Source organism: Protopterus annectens, chromosome 4.part0 (assembly GCF_019279795.1).
Source record: "Protopterus annectens isolate FY-2018-M chromosome 4.part0, PAN1.0, whole genome shotgun sequence".
Lineage (NCBI taxonomy): Eukaryota > Metazoa > Chordata > Ceratodontiformes > Protopteridae > Protopterus > Protopterus annectens.
The window spans coordinates 659,900,739-659,917,430 of record NC_056733.1 but is presented as its reverse complement, the minus strand read 5'-3'; the positions used below and the strand labels follow the sequence as shown (position 1 = coordinate 659,917,430).

Below are 16,692 nucleotides of genomic sequence, written 5' to 3'. Positions count from 1 at the left end.
CCCTTTGGGGGCAGGATACATATCTGGTTCTCAAAATGTATACTGATCTCTCTAGTGGAAGCTGGAAAAAATGTTTGCAATGCGCTCAATCCAGAAGGTAGGATTCTTTACAGATATGCTACTTGCATAAGTAACAGTCCAGTGCTATGTCAGCTGCTGATCCTCCCAGGATAAGACTTATTGGGCATGTACAGGGAAGTTAGGGCCTTACAGGAAAATCCCCCAACTATCATGAATGATGACACCACTCCTTCCATCAAATTCTCATCCCTGCAGGAATGAATGGGATTTCTGGCTCTAATCGAGAGGTGAAGAAAGGAGTCATAGATTACTGAGAATGTAAGCTTGATGGCCAAAGTTGGAAAAGGACCAAAAAAAATTATTTCAGCTTCAATAATTCTGTTTTTTTAACTTTACTTCCGGAAACATCCTTTTGCACATTCAGAGTTACATAAAAGGTTTGTTCAACAGTTATTTTTTTTTTTTTTTTTAGAAGTACGCTTTGGCACATATTCTCAATGCTCACTGTTTACAGATTGAAAAATGCTCTGTGAACCAACCAATTTAACTGGTTAACAAAAAAATAAATTAAGACTACCCTTATCACAATACTTACAGTATAATGCTCATAATCCAGTACTACAATTCCCAAGTAGTCTGCAATAAATATTCCTAAAAGCATCGTTCTAATTCACTAAAGCCATTTTGCTATTGCCATGCATCACTTATTAATTCATGTATACGCTATGATACTACACCAAAACGGTCACATTAAAAACATACTCACAACATCAGACTCTAGAGCATCAAGACCATCAATGGTGTCCCCTCCATCCCATGGTTCAAGATCTTTTTCTTTATGATCTCCATTTACTCTTGCAATAATAGCAGAATCTATGAAAGCATCTGTAATAGTAAAACATGATTCACAGATAAATGCATAAGAAAGCTACAAACTAACTAAAAAGAGAACATCTTAAAAGAAAGATTTAGATATTGTATAGTACTTGCCTTATCTGGAGGTCTTTGAGATACAGAATCGGAATTCTCTAGACATTGTAAGGCCTTGTTGTGTCTAATAATGGTGGCTGCCAAAAAGCAATTAATAGAAAATGGAAATCAAAATCTAAACAAACTATACTAGAAGTAGTGAATATAGTAACAGAGATAAAATAACAGGAATTGACATATTTAGGAAAGGGTAGTAGTAAACTACATAGGAAAAATGGAAATTGTTGAAATAATACATACAAGTACAAATGAAGTTTAAAAGGCGGCAGGACTTAAATGAGCTATGTAATGTTTGACTAAAAGATTGGGTAGATTATAAGAGATGTATAATGTCTACAACTGAGAGTGTCTCAGTATGGTTTGTGATGTAAAATGCTTGCAACTATGAATGTGTTGCTGTGGTTTGATTTCATTTATATAACTGTATCATTGCCTATGTAGTAAGCAGAAATTGAATAATTTATGTAATGTTGTTTAGGTTACATGATATATAGCAATATATGTAAAATTATATTTAATTATACTTTGATTACTTTTATATGAATGTACATTTGCCTATGTCACAAGTGGTATTTCAATAAAGGTGCTTGGAAAAAAAAAAAAACAGTAGATCTCGGAGGACAGATTAATTTAATGGAAAATTCAAAACATATGGGGTCACCCAAGCTGACAGGTATTAACCCAATTAAATCTCTGGCTTGGAAATATGCTCTAATCCCTGTGAAAGCCTACACTGGTCCTGTATCAACATTCCATGGCACCCTGGTTAAAGTGAGGCACCTACATATAGCAAAGACTGCCAAGAAGATTTCTTCAGTTCAGTCCTTTAATGTACCTTGTGAGGAACTGAATTTACAGTTAAACACTGTCCTTTGTTTATTGAAATTATATTTCAAAACTACCTGTGTTAAACTCTAATACTATGTAAAATAATCCATGCTATCTTTACTGCTACCACAAGGTCTCCTTGAAAATCTCCTGTTATGTTAAGTAATTTGCACATTTCACACAAATGCACCATCTTCTTTGGAGAAGGTCAGTAACATTAAGCCATAATACCTGGACAGATTCTCAAGCAATGACAATAACAGGAGGCAGTTTGCTAAAGGATGACAAGTGGCATAACAGTGTACCTCTGGACTGGTTTTCCAACTTGCAGTCTTTTGTGAGCTTGTGAAGAGCAGTCTTAATATTTTAGCAGTTGAAATATTTTATGCGGAATCATTTATGAAATCACTGCAGTTGTGCACAGTACTGTAGCAAAAAGTGTTGTTATGGAGTCTTGCAGAAGTTTATTAAACCTGTTAGAAAGACAAACTGAGGCATCCATTTAAGATGGGATCTGTTTACTGACTGGTAGGCTTTCTTTACTATTTCTGAATGAGAAAAAAGGTAATTAGATTTATTCTGAGATGAACATGCACATACATAGAGCGGTATGCAAATATTAACCATCTTTTACCGAAAATACAAAAATGAATGAGCAGTGCAAAGACTGACGCAGCATACCTACTGATAAAACATTAAGCAAGAAGTTGTTTGGGCGAAAAGGGAGGTGAAGCTTACTTTTATTGAGTTCTCCTCTTAAAATTAAAATGGAATAAAAACACAAGGTTGGAAGGAGAATGAAGGGAGTTGGGTAAGAAATCTACAACACCTGGAACACTGGTGTAGGTCCCTCAGTTTACAATATAAAAGGAGCAACTAAGCATTTGCTATCAGGTTATCAGCTCTCCCAAAGTTGATTCTTGCACTGAGAAATTAGATTGCCAAGCCACAAAATCTGACTTAATTGTCAGAATTACGTTAAGACAAACTCAACACTTGCAGACAACACATTTGATACAACACTCCAAGATACTGACTCAGCACTCACCTCGGCTTTCAAGAGTCTAACGGGTCATGCAGGGGCTAGAAAGTGACAAAGCCTAGGCTCAGTTATTGGAAACCAGACTGATAGTGACAGAAAATCTGGAGACATAACATTCATTTTTCAGCTATACCAGAAAGAGGAGAGATGGAAAAGTGAGATGGAGTTTCTTAAACGAGACTGTAGAGTAGACTGGCACCCAAAGGGAAATACAAGGACAGGAGGGTCTCACCAGGTTCTACTGCCCCAAAATATAACAGCCAGAATACCCCAGCCTTCCCAGGAAACACATGCTATTAAAGATCCTTTCATCCCTTTGTCTTTTCGGCTTTTCCCAGTTAGGGGTCGCCACAGCGGAACTCCGGTCCGCTAATGATTGGCAGTAGATTTTTATGGTGTCGAGTTGCCAGCCCGACGCCCAACCTTCAGCGAAGGCACGCCCATTAACACGTCTTTCTGAGGCCATTTGACCGCAGGGAGGACATGCAGACTCCACACAGAAGGCACTCCAGACGAGAATCGATCAGGAGAACCTCTTGCTGTGAGGCAACAATGCTACCGCTGTACCACCACGACTTATGATGGAGCTAAATGGTGCCAAGATTTTCTAGCTCATTATTAACCTGAAACCAGGACCAAGCATTCAGTACTCCAACCAGAAATTCAGTTCTCCACTAAGAATGCCTATTGCTTCTGGCTCCTTTTGCCCACACACCTGCAAATGCAGTTAAAAGGAAGCACAGCCACAATCTCTGCCTAGAAGGATACTGGGAAAAGACTAAAGCAGTCAAATACAGAGATTCAACAAGAGCTGCAAATTCATAGTTGAAAGAGAAGGACAACTGAAAAACTGCCAATTACACCTTGCAGAAGTCACCTGAACCCTTTCCATTATTCAGAAAAAGGATGACAAACAGTGAAGCCTTCTCCATGGAGAAGTAAAAAGTACAGTTGTGTACATTTACCATAAAATGTAGATGCTCAAGTGTATTCACTGTTGCAGTCATCACATTTGGGTTATCCCTGCCAGGATAGCCCTCTGACAGGCCAAATACCAAAGGCTTAGTACTTCTGAGTCAGTTGCTGTCGACTAGTATAAAGTAAGGCAGCCGATGACATTACACCAGTTTTTCTTGCTCTAACCTGTCAGGAGCCGCCAAGTGGGAGCCAACTTCTGGAGGAAAAACCCCACCAGTAGAAAGTAAACACCAATGACTCCCATGTAAGGAAAGAGAAGAAAGAAGAGGGGGATGGAGGGAGGGGAAACCAGGACTGCAACAGTGAATACACTCTAACATCTACATTTATGGTAAGTGTACACAACTGTACTATGTTCTTCGTGTTTCACTGTTGCAGTCATCACATTTGGGTTGATTCCCAAAGCTGAGGAAATGGGTGGGAGGCAGTCAAGGAAAATTAGGGGCTGGCTAGGATGCCCTGCAAGACTGCAGAGGCAAACCCTGTCCTGCATTTGGGGAAGATAGGCAGGTGGTAATGTTTGGTAAAGGTGTGAACAGATGTCCAGGTGGCAGTCTCCAGGATGTCCCTGGTGGGGACTCCTCTGAGAAAAGCTGCAGAGGTGGAGGCTGCTCTGGTGGAGTGAGTCCTGACACCCTTGGGGGAGGCTTTCCATGTTGCTTGTAGCAGAAATGGATACAGTGTGCTATCCATTTGGAAATGGTTTGTTTGGAGATGGCTTTGCCCTCTACCACTGCAGCAAAGCTGAAGTACAGTTGTGTACCTACCATAAATGTAGATGTTAGAGTGTATTCACTGTTGCAGTCATTACTCTTGGGTTGAATCCCAAAGCTAAGGATGGGCGGCTGGGCTAAAAAGGATTAGGAGAGGCTATGAGGCCCTGCAGAACTGCAGTGGCAAAGCCTGCTCTGGATTTAGAGTAAAGAGGCAAGTGGTAATGCTTTGCAAAAGGGTGCACTGAACTCCAAGTTACAGCCTCTAAGATGTCTTTGGTTGGTACTCCTCTGAGGAAGGCTGCTGCTCTGGTAGAATGAGGCCTAATGCCCTTAGGCACTGATTTGCCATGTTGAGAATAGCAGAAACGGATGCAATGGCCTATCCATTTAGAAATAGTCTGTTTTGAGATAGCCTTTCCTTGTGATCCTGCAGCATATGACACTCAAAGTTGCTCAGTCTTTCTGAAAGCTTTAGTTCTGTCCAAGTAAAAGCGTGTAGCTGCCTGTGTATGTCCAAAGAATGCAGAATTTTCTCATCCTAGTTCTGTGGGTTTGGATAGAAGGTAGGCAAGTGAATGGTTTGATTGAGGGCCACACTGGACACCACCCTTTGGCATAAATGTTGGGTTTGTCCTCAGAGAAACCCTGTCTGGAAGAAAAATGATAAAAGGTTCCACAGCCATGAGTGCTTGCAACTCCGAGACTCATCTTGCAGAGGTTATTGCTAGGAGCAGAGCGGTTTTCCAGGATAAGAATTTTATATCCGCTGTTGAGGCTGGCTCAAAAGGAGTCAGTGTGAGTTTTTCCAAGACATAATTGAGGTCCCATGCCGGAATTGGTGCTCTTCTTGGAGGTCTGATGTTTTTGGCCCCCCTGAGGTACTACCTCATTAAAGGATGACAAAAGATAGGAGGCTCCGTATTGTAATGGGCTGAAATGGAAGAGGCATGAATCTTAACTGATGAAAAAGAAAGGCCTTTGTCCAGCATCTCAGTTTGATATTGTAAAATCTGAGGGATATTTGGTACATACGTGTCAATGCCTTGTTCCTGGTTCCAAGCACAGAATCTCTTCGATTTTTCTGCATAAGATTTTCTGGTACTGGGCCTCCTGGCCTCCAAGATAACATCCATAACAGCTTTTGAAAGAGGAGCGTTCTGAATGGCTACATTATCAGTCATGCTGCCAGATTTAGGGTCCTGAGTTGGCTGTGCAGGATCCGATTGTTTTGTTGGGTCAGCAAGTGAGAGGTGTGAGGCAATACCCATGCTGGACCTTGAGACAAGCTATTTAGGATTGGGTACCAGTGCTGGCGTGGCCAGTCTGGTGCAATAAGTATCATTTTTGGCTTCGCTTGTCTGACCTTTAGGAGTACCCTGGGAAGGAGAGGCAGTGGAGGAAAGGCATATACTGTTAGATTTTTCCAGCTGAAGGATAGGGCGTCCACTCTCCATGCTTGTTTGTGATGAATCCTTGTGCAAAATTTCTGTAACTGGCAGTTGTGAGGGGAGGCAAATAGATCTATGTCCGGGCATCCCCATTTCCTTGTTATCATGCTGAAGACTTGTGGATCCAGTTTCCACTCATGGGGATCAATGAGGTTTCTGCTTAGTTCGTCTGCCAGAGTATTTGTTTTTCCCGGCAGGAATTGTACTTGCAGGTGAACTTGATAAGAAAAAGCTGTGTCCCATAAGGTCATTGCTTGTCTGCAGAGGGGGTAGGAATGTGTACCTCCCTGCTTGTTTATGTACCACATGACCGTAGTATTGTCTGTCTTTATCAGTAGCTGTCCTGGATGAAGTAGATCACTGAAAGCTGTCAGGGCATTCTGAACAGCTAGCATCTCTTTTTGATTCACATGAAGATGCATCTGGCTTGCAGGCCATGTGCCCTGAATACATTTTCCTGCCATATGGGCCCCCCAGGCATAATCTGATGCATCCGTTGTCAGTGTCTGTCTGGCTGTGGGTAAACTGAATGGCAGACCCTTGTTGTGGTGACAGGCCTCTGCCCACCATCGAAACTCCTGTTGCAGGCAGGGAATGAGGGTAATTACTGTCTCCATGCTGTGGCAATGCTGAGTCCAAACACTTTTTGGATACCATTGTAGTTTCCTCAAATGCAGTCTGGCATATGGAATTAGTAGAATGCAGGATGCCATGAATCCCAAGGCCTGCAGGATTTTCCTTGCAGATAACTGGGTCTTTGTTGACAATTATTTGAAGTAAGAAGTCAGTTGTTTGTGTTTGTCTGGCATGAGATAAGCCATCTGGGCAGTTGTATTTAAGCTTGCACCCAGGAATATTATCTCCTGAGAGGGCACTAGTTTTGATTTCTTTTCGTTTACGGTGTACCCTGGGCAAATTAGTAATCTTTTTACAAACGCCAAATGCTTTAGAAGAATGTCTTTGTTCTCTGCTTGAATAAGGCAGTCACCCAAGTAGGGATATATCTGAATTCTTCTTTGTCTGCAAAATGCAATTACTGGTGCCAGGCATTTTGTGAAGACCATGGGCGCAGTAGATAAGCCAAAGGGCAGTGCAGAGAATTGGTAGTGCATTGAGCCAGCTATGAATCTGAGGTATCTTCTGCAAGATCGTCTGATTGGGACATGTAGGTATGCCTCTTTTAGGTCCAAAGTTACGAGCCAAGCCTTCTTGCCCAGCATGGGCAGTAGCTGCTGTAGAGTCAACATCTTGAATTTTGGAACCTCCAGAAACGTGGTCAGTATAGACAGGTCCAGTATTGGTCTCCAGTTTTTGTCCTTTCTGGGAACTAAGAAAAGTCTGGAGTAAAATCCTTGCCCCTGATCTTGTTGTGGTACTTGCTTAATGGCCCTCATGTCCATGAGGGCTGTAATTTGCTTTTGTGCCTCAGCCCATTGATTGTGTGGCAGGTCTGGCATACCTTTTGACCTTGGTAGGGTGTGAAAATGGAAACTGTAGCCTGGGACACTATGTTTAAGACCCATTTGTCTTGGGTAACCATTTGCCAATTTGATGAGAAAAGTGCAGTTTTCCCCCTAAGGGGGCTGCCAAAAGAAAAGTGCTTGGATCTGGCAGAGGAAAGACATTGGGATTGTTTCCTGTAAGGTTGTGATTTGTCTTCTACGCTTTTGGAGGTAGGAGCACCCCATTGTTTAGGCCTGTAAGAGCCTTGGGGGCTGAGATCTGCCTCTGGGATGCGTGTATCTGCCTCTTTGTGGTCTGTCTGACATTGGAAAGGACCAATTTTTAGAAGGCCAGTTCCTGCTAAATCTGGGTGGCTGCACCTGTAAGAAATCCTTAACTGTCTGCATGGATTTCGCTTTATCCTCCATTTTTTTCAACACCTCTTCTGCTTTAGCACCAAACAAAGTATCATGCTGTAATGGGGCATCTAATAATTTTGCTTTAACATGATCAGGCTGATTCTGTTCCTTTAACCAAGCATGCCTTCTAATAACAGAACCTGTAACAGCGGCCCTGCAAGAGGCCTCCAATGAATCATAACCACATTGCAAAGTATGCTTTCCCACTTGTTCAGCTGCATGCAATAAATCCTGCATTTCCTTGTCCTCTGAACATTCAGTATTTGGCAACATTTTCTCTTTAAGCAGAGATATTAAGTATTGCTGATATTTAAGCATATGAAACTGACAATTTAAAGCCCTTACAGCCAAGGTAGCAGAAGTGTAAACTTTTTTTCCCCACATCTGTCCAGTGCCCTAGAATCCCTATCAGAGGGGACAGGGTTTTTTGCAGTGGAAGCTTTGACCCCTTTGGGACCCTGAGATATAGTTTCTGGGTCAGCAGCGGGGTTCTTATATAGGAATTTATGAGAATCTGGGACCCTGTAGTATCTGTCTGGCTTAGCAGGTGCAGCGGGTAAAGAGTCAGGGGACAGGCCGGACTCTGAAAATACATCATCTACAATGTCTAGAACAGGTGGAATAGCAAGGGGTCTGTGCTGAGGAAGTAGCAGAAAGTCCCTGAGCCTTTTCTTAGATTCAGAATAATCTTGGCTCTCCCAGTGGATATGCTTCCTCATGGTATGCAGGGTTTCCCCAAAAGAATAATCCTCAGGAGGAGAGGCTGAAGGAATGGATTCTTCAGCATCAGAGTCTTCATAGGGAGGCATGGAATAATCCTGTTCAGAAGAGGAATCAGAGGAAATAGAAACCTGATCAGAAGAATCATATTCTGTCTCTTGCCTAGGCCTCTTATCAGGAGGGGGATGGGAACCCCTGATCAAAGTAATTAGGTCTTCGGCCATTTTGAGCATCTATTTTTTAGACATGGAAGTCTGAGTAGGAGAATGCTGTACTTGTTTCTTTGTCTTTAGAGCTGCTTTAGTCTTTGCAGCTGAAGATGGTTTCACATACGATTGTGTAGGTCTGAAGACACCCTCAGAAGCCGATGCCTGCTCAGCGGCTCCGGACCCATCTGAGGGAATGATTTCAGAGTGTCCAATACCTTGAGTATCCAGAGGCCCAGTCGGCTCCACGTGGGAGTCGGAAGCGGCCTGTGGCTCTGAGGTAGTGGGCGCCAGGGGCTGCGAAAGAGCCTCAGTGAGAACCGGCGACTGGCCTAATGGAGGCCTCGTCATCGGTTTTGGACCTCGGATGACTATCCTTTTCCTTGTCCTTGAGTTTTTTGTAAACTCCGGTCATCGGCTGTTCAGACGGCATTACATAATTAAATCTTCGGCCAAAGTAATGAAATGCAAAATCGAACTGACGCTTAATAGTGCGTTGGTTAAATCTAGCACAAAACCGACAGCTAGCAAGATTGTGATCATGGGCTAGGCAAGGAATACAGTAAGAGTGAAAATCCTTATGAGGTATTTGCTTCCCACAAGAAATACAATTGTTAACTTTTTCTGACATCGGTCTGGAGCAAGAAAAAAGTTTCCCAACAGGGTACTTAGCTTTAATGAAGACTTCGGTTCTGATATTTGGATTTGAAAACCTCAGGAGCCGGCCGACCGGCACTTGCGAACTGCTTTTGCTTCAGGCACCGCGCGGCAAGAAAGACTGAAGAAAATGGCGTCGGCTGCATCTTTTATACCCCTGGCGCACTGACGTCAGGGAAGAGGTGACAGCAACCGACACCAGACCTAGACCTTGGAATTCAGGCCGACTGCGGGTAGCCTGCCAGCAGGATAACCCAAGTGTAATGACTGCAACAGTGAAACACAATGAACATCCGATGTTGCCCTTGGCCGAAATAGTGCCAGTAAAAGGAATACAGGGGTTTACGTGAGTCTTGAAAAGAATTTCTGAAAGAGATAGGAGGAAAAGCATAGAACTTCCCTGTCCACTGGAAGGAAAAAGCATCTGTCCTCAAGGCTGAAGAAAGTACAGTTGTGTACACTTACCATAAATGTAGATGTTCGAGTGTATTCACTGTTGCAGTCAATACATTTGGGTAATCTGCTGGCAGGTTGCCCTCAGTCGGCCTGATTAACAAAGTCTTCGGTCCTGCATCGGTTGCTGTCCCTTCTTCCATGACTTCAGGTCGTTAGGGGTATAAAACATGCAGCAGACGTCATTACATCAGTTTTTCTTGCCAAAGATGTCAGGTGCCCCCCTAATGGGGAGCAAATAAAATTAAAAACACAAAATTATACCTAAACCAAAAGCAAATACACCAAAAAAGGCTTTTAAAGTATAGTAAAAGAAGGCAGAGGTACAGCCAGAGAAAAGTAGGGGGCTGAAGGGTGGGTAACCAGGACTGCAACAGTGAATACACTCGAACATCTACATTTAGGGTAAGTGTACACAACTGTACTATCTTCTTCGTGTTTCACTGTTGCAGTCATTACATTTGGGTAGATTCCCAAAGCTATGGTTGGGAGGAGGAGTTTATACAGCAATAGGGCCAGCAATAAGGCCCTGCAAGACAGCAGTGGCAAAGCCAGCTCTGGATTTAGAGAAAATTGGTAAATGATAATGCTTGGTGAAAGTATGTACAGAACTCCAGGTAGCAGCATCTAGAATATCCCTGGTAGGAACACCTCTGAGAAAGGCTGCAGAAGTAGATGCAGCCCTGGTGGAGTGAGATCTGACCCCCTGGGGGATAGGTTTTCCATGGTGCTTATAGCAGAAATGAATGCAATGGCTTATCCATTTAGAAATGGTTTGTTTTGAAATAGCCTTCCCCTCTGCAGCAAATTCTACCAGCAATTTTCTTCGAGATTTAGTCATGTCCAAGTAGAATCTAAGTTGTCTGTGCACATCCAAGGAATGCAGAATCCGTTCCCCTTTGTTCTGTTGACTTGGGAAAGAAGGTTGGCAAATGAATGGACTGATTAAAAGCCACACTGGAAACCACCTTGGGCAAGAAGGATGGTTTGGTCCTGAAAGATACCCTGACCGCATGAAAGATGATGAAAGGCTCCACTGCCATAAGGGCCTGTAATTCAGAAATCCTTCTAGTTGAAGTGATTGCTAAAAGGAAGGCTGTTTTCCAAGAAAGAAATTTTAAGTCTGCAGTTGCAGCTGGCTCGAAAGCAGGTAGAGTGAGCTTCTCCAAAACAAAGTTAAGGTCCCAGGCAGGAGTAGGGGGCTCTCCTGGGTGGTCTCAAGTTCTTTGCCCCTCTGAGATACTGCTTGAGCAGGGGATGACAGAAGAGGGGTGGTTCAGTGTTATAGTGAGCTGAAATAGCTGAAGCGTGGATTTTAGTAGAGGAAAAAGACAGGCCCTTGTGAAGCATCTCAGGTAAGTATTGCAAAATCTGAGGTAAATCGGGCGCTGCTTTGCTCATCCCTAAAGATTGCTTCCAGGCACATAATCTCTTCCATTTGTCAGCATAAGATTTTCTAGTACGAGGTCTTCTTGCCTCCAAGATGACATCCATCACAGGTTTGCTGAGAGATAAGGGTGAATTTAAGTGATTAGCCAGGCTGCAAGGTTCAATGTTGGAAGCTGAGGGTGCAGAATTTGGTTCTCCTGCTGAGACAGCATGGAAGGGGTCTGAGGCAGGTGCCATGGAGATATTTGAGACACTGCACAGGAGTGGGTACCAGTGTTGGCACGGCCAGTTTGGAACAATCAAAATCATTCTTGGTTTGTCCTGTTTGACTTTTAGCAGAACCTTGGAAAGCAGAGGCAGAGGGGGAAAGGTGTAGATTGATAGGTTTTTCCAGCTGAAGGACAGAGCATCCACTTTCCAGGCTTCTTTGTGTGGAGTCCTTGTGCAAAACTTGTCCAACTGGTAGTTCTGGGGGGAAGCAAATAGAACTATGTCTGGGCTACCCCATTTGCTTGTCAACATGTTGAAAATCCGTGGTTCCAGTTTCCACTCATGTGGGTCCATGAGTTTTCTGCTTAGTCCATCTGCCAGTGTATTCAATTTTCCTGGCAGGAATTGAGTTTGTAGGTGCACTTGGTAGCTCAAGGCTGTGTTCCACAATTCCATGGCTAGTCTACAGAGGGAGTAGGAATGTGTACCTCCTGCTTGTTTATGTACCACATAACTGTGGTGTTGTCCATCTTTACCATTAGTTGTCCTGGAAGAATGTAGTCTTTGAAGGCTGTCGGAGCATTCTGTACAGCTAACATTGATTGATATGTAGGTGCATTTGATTTGGGTTCCATTTGCCCTGAATGCACTTACCTGCCAGGTAAGCTCCCCATGCATAGTCCGATGCATCTGTAGTTAGGGTTTGGGCAGCAGGGGGTAGTGTGAATGGCAGTCCCTTGTTTTGCTGGCAGGCCTCTGTCCACCATAGGAACTCCAGGCGTAGGCAAGGAATGATAGGAATCATTGGTTTCCAGGCTGTAACAATGTTGACTCCATAGACATTTTAAGTACCACTGTAGTTTCCTCATATGCAGTCTTGCATATGGAATTAGAAGAATGCAGGAGGCCATGAACCCCAAGGCTTGCAGTATTTGCCTTGCAGACAGCAGGGTTTTTGCGGCCACTTGTTTGAAGTAAGTTACCAAATGATTTGCTTGTCTGGCGTGAAGAAAGCCATCTGGGCAGTTGTATTCAAGCTTGCACCCAGGAATATAATCTGTTGAGAGGGCACCAGTTGTGATTTGTTTTCGTTTATGGTGTACCCCAGGCAAGTTAGAACCCTTTTTAAAAACGCCACATGAATTAGAAGTATGCCCTGGTTTTCTGCCTCAGTTAGACAATTGTCCAGGTATGGATATATCTGAATATTTCTTTGCCCGCAAAATGCAATAAGTGGAGCCAGGCACTTTGTGAATACCCTGGGCACAGTAGACAAGCCAAAGGGCAGTGCAGAGAACTGATAATGCAAGTAGCCTGCTTTGAAGCGTAGGTATGTTCTGCAAGATTCCCGGACTGGGATGTGCAGGTATGCTTCTTTTAAATCTAGAGTTGCCAACCAGACATCTTTGCCTAGCATAGGAAGTAACTGGTGAAGAGTCAGCATCTTGAATTTTGGAATGTCCAGAAAGGTGTTTAGGGTAGACAGGTCCAGAATTGGACACCATGATTTGTCTTTTCTGGGGACCAGAAAAAGCCTGGAATAGAAACCTTGTCCCTTTTCCTCTTCTGGTACCGGATGAATAGCCCCCATATTTAAGAGGGAAAGTACTTGTTTTTGAGCCTCTGCCCACCCGATTGGTGTTGGCAATGTGTAGAAATGAAATCTGTATCCCTGGGACACTATATTTAAAACCCATTTGTCCTAGGTTACAAGTGCCCAGTTCTTTGCATGAAGAGCAATCTTTCCCCCCCCAAAGGGGCGGTTAAAAGGTAAGTGCTTTGTAATTTTAAAAGGAAGTCATTGAGACTATTTACCATAGGGGGTGTCTTATTTCCAGATTTGGAAGTGGAGACCCCCCACTGCTTAGTTCTGAGAGTCCCCTGGGACTGAAACCTGGTGTTTTTGGTATGTCTGGGTTTGGCTTGAGAGGATCTGGAAGGAGCTGGAAAAGACCAATTCTTAGTAGGCCAGTGCCTACTAAATCTTGGAGGTTGCACTTTTAAGAAATCTTTAACAGTTTGCATAGATTTAGCTTTATCTTCCATCTTTTCTAGAACTTCTTCAGCCTTATTGCCAAACAGGCAGTCCTGATTTAAAGCAGCATCCAACAATTTTGCTTTAACATGATCAGGCAAAGATTGCTCCTTAAGCCAAGCATGCCTTCTAAGCACAGACCCAGTGACAGCAGCCCTGCAGGAGGCCTCTAAAGAATCAAAACCACATTGCAAAGTATGTTTTCCAACTTGTTCAGCAGAATGCATTAAATCCTGTAAATCTTTATTTTCCACACAGTCAGGAATCATCATTTTCTGTTCAAGCAGTCCAATAATATGCTGTTGATATTTTAACATATGAAATTGGCAGTTTAAAGCTCTGATTGCCAAGGTTGCAAAAGTATAAACTATTTTACCCCATCTATCCAGCACCCTGGAGTCTCTATAAGAAGGGGTAGGATTTTTAGCAGTAGAAGCCTTAATGCCCTTAGGCCTGAGAAATGGTTTCTGGATCTGCAACAGGATTTTTGAAAAGGAACTTGTGGGACTCGGGATCCCTGTAGTATCTGTCAGGTTTAATAGGAGCCGGAGGCAGGGAATCAGGGGCCATACTGGTTTCAGAAAACACATCAACAATGCCTAGTACAGGAGGTATAACCAAAGGCCTATGCTGTGGTAGAAGAAGGAAACCCCTAAGCCTCTTTTTTTGAATCAGAAAATTCCTGGCTTTCCCAGTGGAAATTCTCCCTTAAAGTATGTAAAGTTTCCCCAAAAGAAAAATCCTCAGGAGGGGAAGCAGAGGGAATGGAATCCTCTGCATCAGAATCCTCATAAGTAGGTATGGACAAATCCAGGTCATCAGAAGAAACGGAATCCTGATCAGAAGATTCATAATCATAGGCCTCTGGGGGGGGGGGGGGGTTGACTAACCCTGATTAGAGTAATTAGATCTTCAGCCATTTTTGATATTTTTTTTTTTTAGGCATAGGGGCCTGAACATGTGGCCTGGGCGTCGGTTTTTTTAGACATAAATCGAGATTTAGGCCTTAGTAATGAAGGTGGAGTCTATTTAATATGCAAGTCTGTAGGCCTGAATATACCCCTCAGAAGCCGGTGTCAGCACAGCGGCTCCGGACCCATCCAAGGTACAGACATCCATGGGTTCCATAGATGAAGCATCTTGCAGCATACCGGACTTTGAATGGGTCTCAGTAGAGGCCTGCGAATCAGAAGTATCAGGTATCAGGGGCTGTGAAAGCGCCTCACTGAGTACCGGCAAACTGGCGACTGGCTTAGGTGAAGCATCGTCGGCAGTTTTGGACCTCGGTGGCCTGTCTCTGTCTTTATCTTTGCGTTTTTTCAGAATCCCAGTAGTCGGACGGCTAACAGACATTTCTGGATAATTAAACAGAGAACTGAAATATTTAGAGGCAAAAATGTACCAATGACGGATAGTGCACGGATTAAATAAAGCACAAAACCAACAGCAAGGTACATTGTGGTCAGGGCCTAGGCAAGGAATACAGTACGAATGAAAATCTTTATGAGGTATTTGCTTTCTACAAGCAATGCAATTATTAACTTTTAGTGACATCGGTAAGGAGCAAGAAAAAGTTTCCCCAACAGGGTACTTAGCTTTAAGTTGAAGACTTCGGTTCTGAAACTCAAAAACGAAAATTTCAGGAGTCGGCCGACCAGCACTTGTGAACTGCTTCTGCTTCGAGCACCGCGTGGCAAGAAAGACTGATGTAATGATGTCGGCTGCATGTTTTATACCCCTGACAACCTGACGTCATGGAAGAAGGGACAGCAACCGACGCAGGACCCAAGACTTTGTTAATCAGGCCGACTGAGGGCTACCTGCCAGCAGATTACCCAAATGTAATGACTGAAACAATGAAACACGAAGAACATCAAGAGTCCCTAGTGCAGAATTGGGTGAGCTGATGGTTTGAAAGTGACGTAAACAGGTCCTTATCTCAGGGATGCCTCACTGAAGGGTGATCGTATGGGAAACCTTTCTTTACAAAATCCATTCATGGGGGTCCTCCAAGGTGCAGCTTAGGAAGTCTGCTTGCCCCGAATAGGGACGTATGCAACTGTGAGCATGATGGTCAGTTGGGTTGCCAAGTTCCATGCCTCCAGTGCTAACCTGCACAGTTGGTAAAACTTGTTACATCCCTGTTTACATACCACATATGTCTGTGGTGCTGTCTGTGTACACTAGGAGTGGGATAGGTTTCCAAAGTTGTGCAAAAATCTTAGCCTGCATAACCACCCTCATTTCGTTCAGACCAATATGGTCCCTCTGGAACTGAGGTAGCCATTTCCCCTGTACTCAGTCTGATCCAGTCCATGCCTCCATGCCTCGTCCAAGGCATCGGTGTGAACCTGTTCAACAGAAGGAGGTGGTGTGAATGGCAGCCCTAGTTTGAGGATTACCTGTGCCCTCCACCAAAATAGCTCTTTTGAGACAGGGGAGGAGTAGCATCACAGTGTTCAAGGGATGACATTGCTGGGACCACACAGTTTTCACTTACCACAGGATTTTCCTTATATGCAGTCTGGCCAGAGGGTACATAGGGATGGTGACTGCCATGAATTCCAAGGCTCTTAGCATTTCCCATGATGAGCAATGGGTTGCATTGAATAGATTTTGGAAGTAACTGGACGGACTGTGAATTTACTCCTGTGGAAGATATGCATGGATCTTGTGTGTGTCCAGTCTGTGGCCCAGAAAAAAAAACATGTCCTCAGAAGGGACCAAGTGGGATTTTTTTGCAGTTTACATTAAAACCCAGACCTGTCAAAAGATGCAGGGTGAAGTTTAGATGCTGAAGAATTTCTCGAGAGCAAGCTGGAACAGTACGTCACCCAGCTAGGGCAAAATATGAATTCCTCCAGTGTGACAAAAAGCTACTACGGGATCTAGACACCAAGTCTCTTGGAGCTGTGGCGGAAAAAAGGCAGAGTAGTGAACAGAAAATGCGAGGAGCCAGAGGAAAGTCTGAGGAATCTCTTGCAAGGAGGACACATGAGAATGTATAAGTAAGCGTCCTTCAGATCTAGTGATAAGAAAGCGTGGGGAAGATGAAAGGTAGTGATAAGAAAGCATGGGGGAAGATGAAAGGTGCAAGAGTGTGAAGAGAGCATTCTGAAAGACAGAACCTTCAAGTA

The 16,692-nt window shown here is 43.6% G+C and overlaps 1 protein-coding gene across 1 annotated transcript in view; it reads right to left on the bottom strand.

The window, feature by feature from the left end:
* Nucleotides 1–16,692, bottom strand: part of ATXN2 (ataxin 2) — a 2,781,632-nt gene that overhangs the window by 2,390,690 nt on the left and 374,250 nt on the right. Inside the window, exon 10 of the mRNA XM_044068622.1 lies at nt 788–906. Within this exon, the coding sequence (XP_043924557.1) occupies nt 788–906 (119 nt within the window). The remainder of the gene's footprint in view (nt 1–787; nt 907–16,692) is intronic.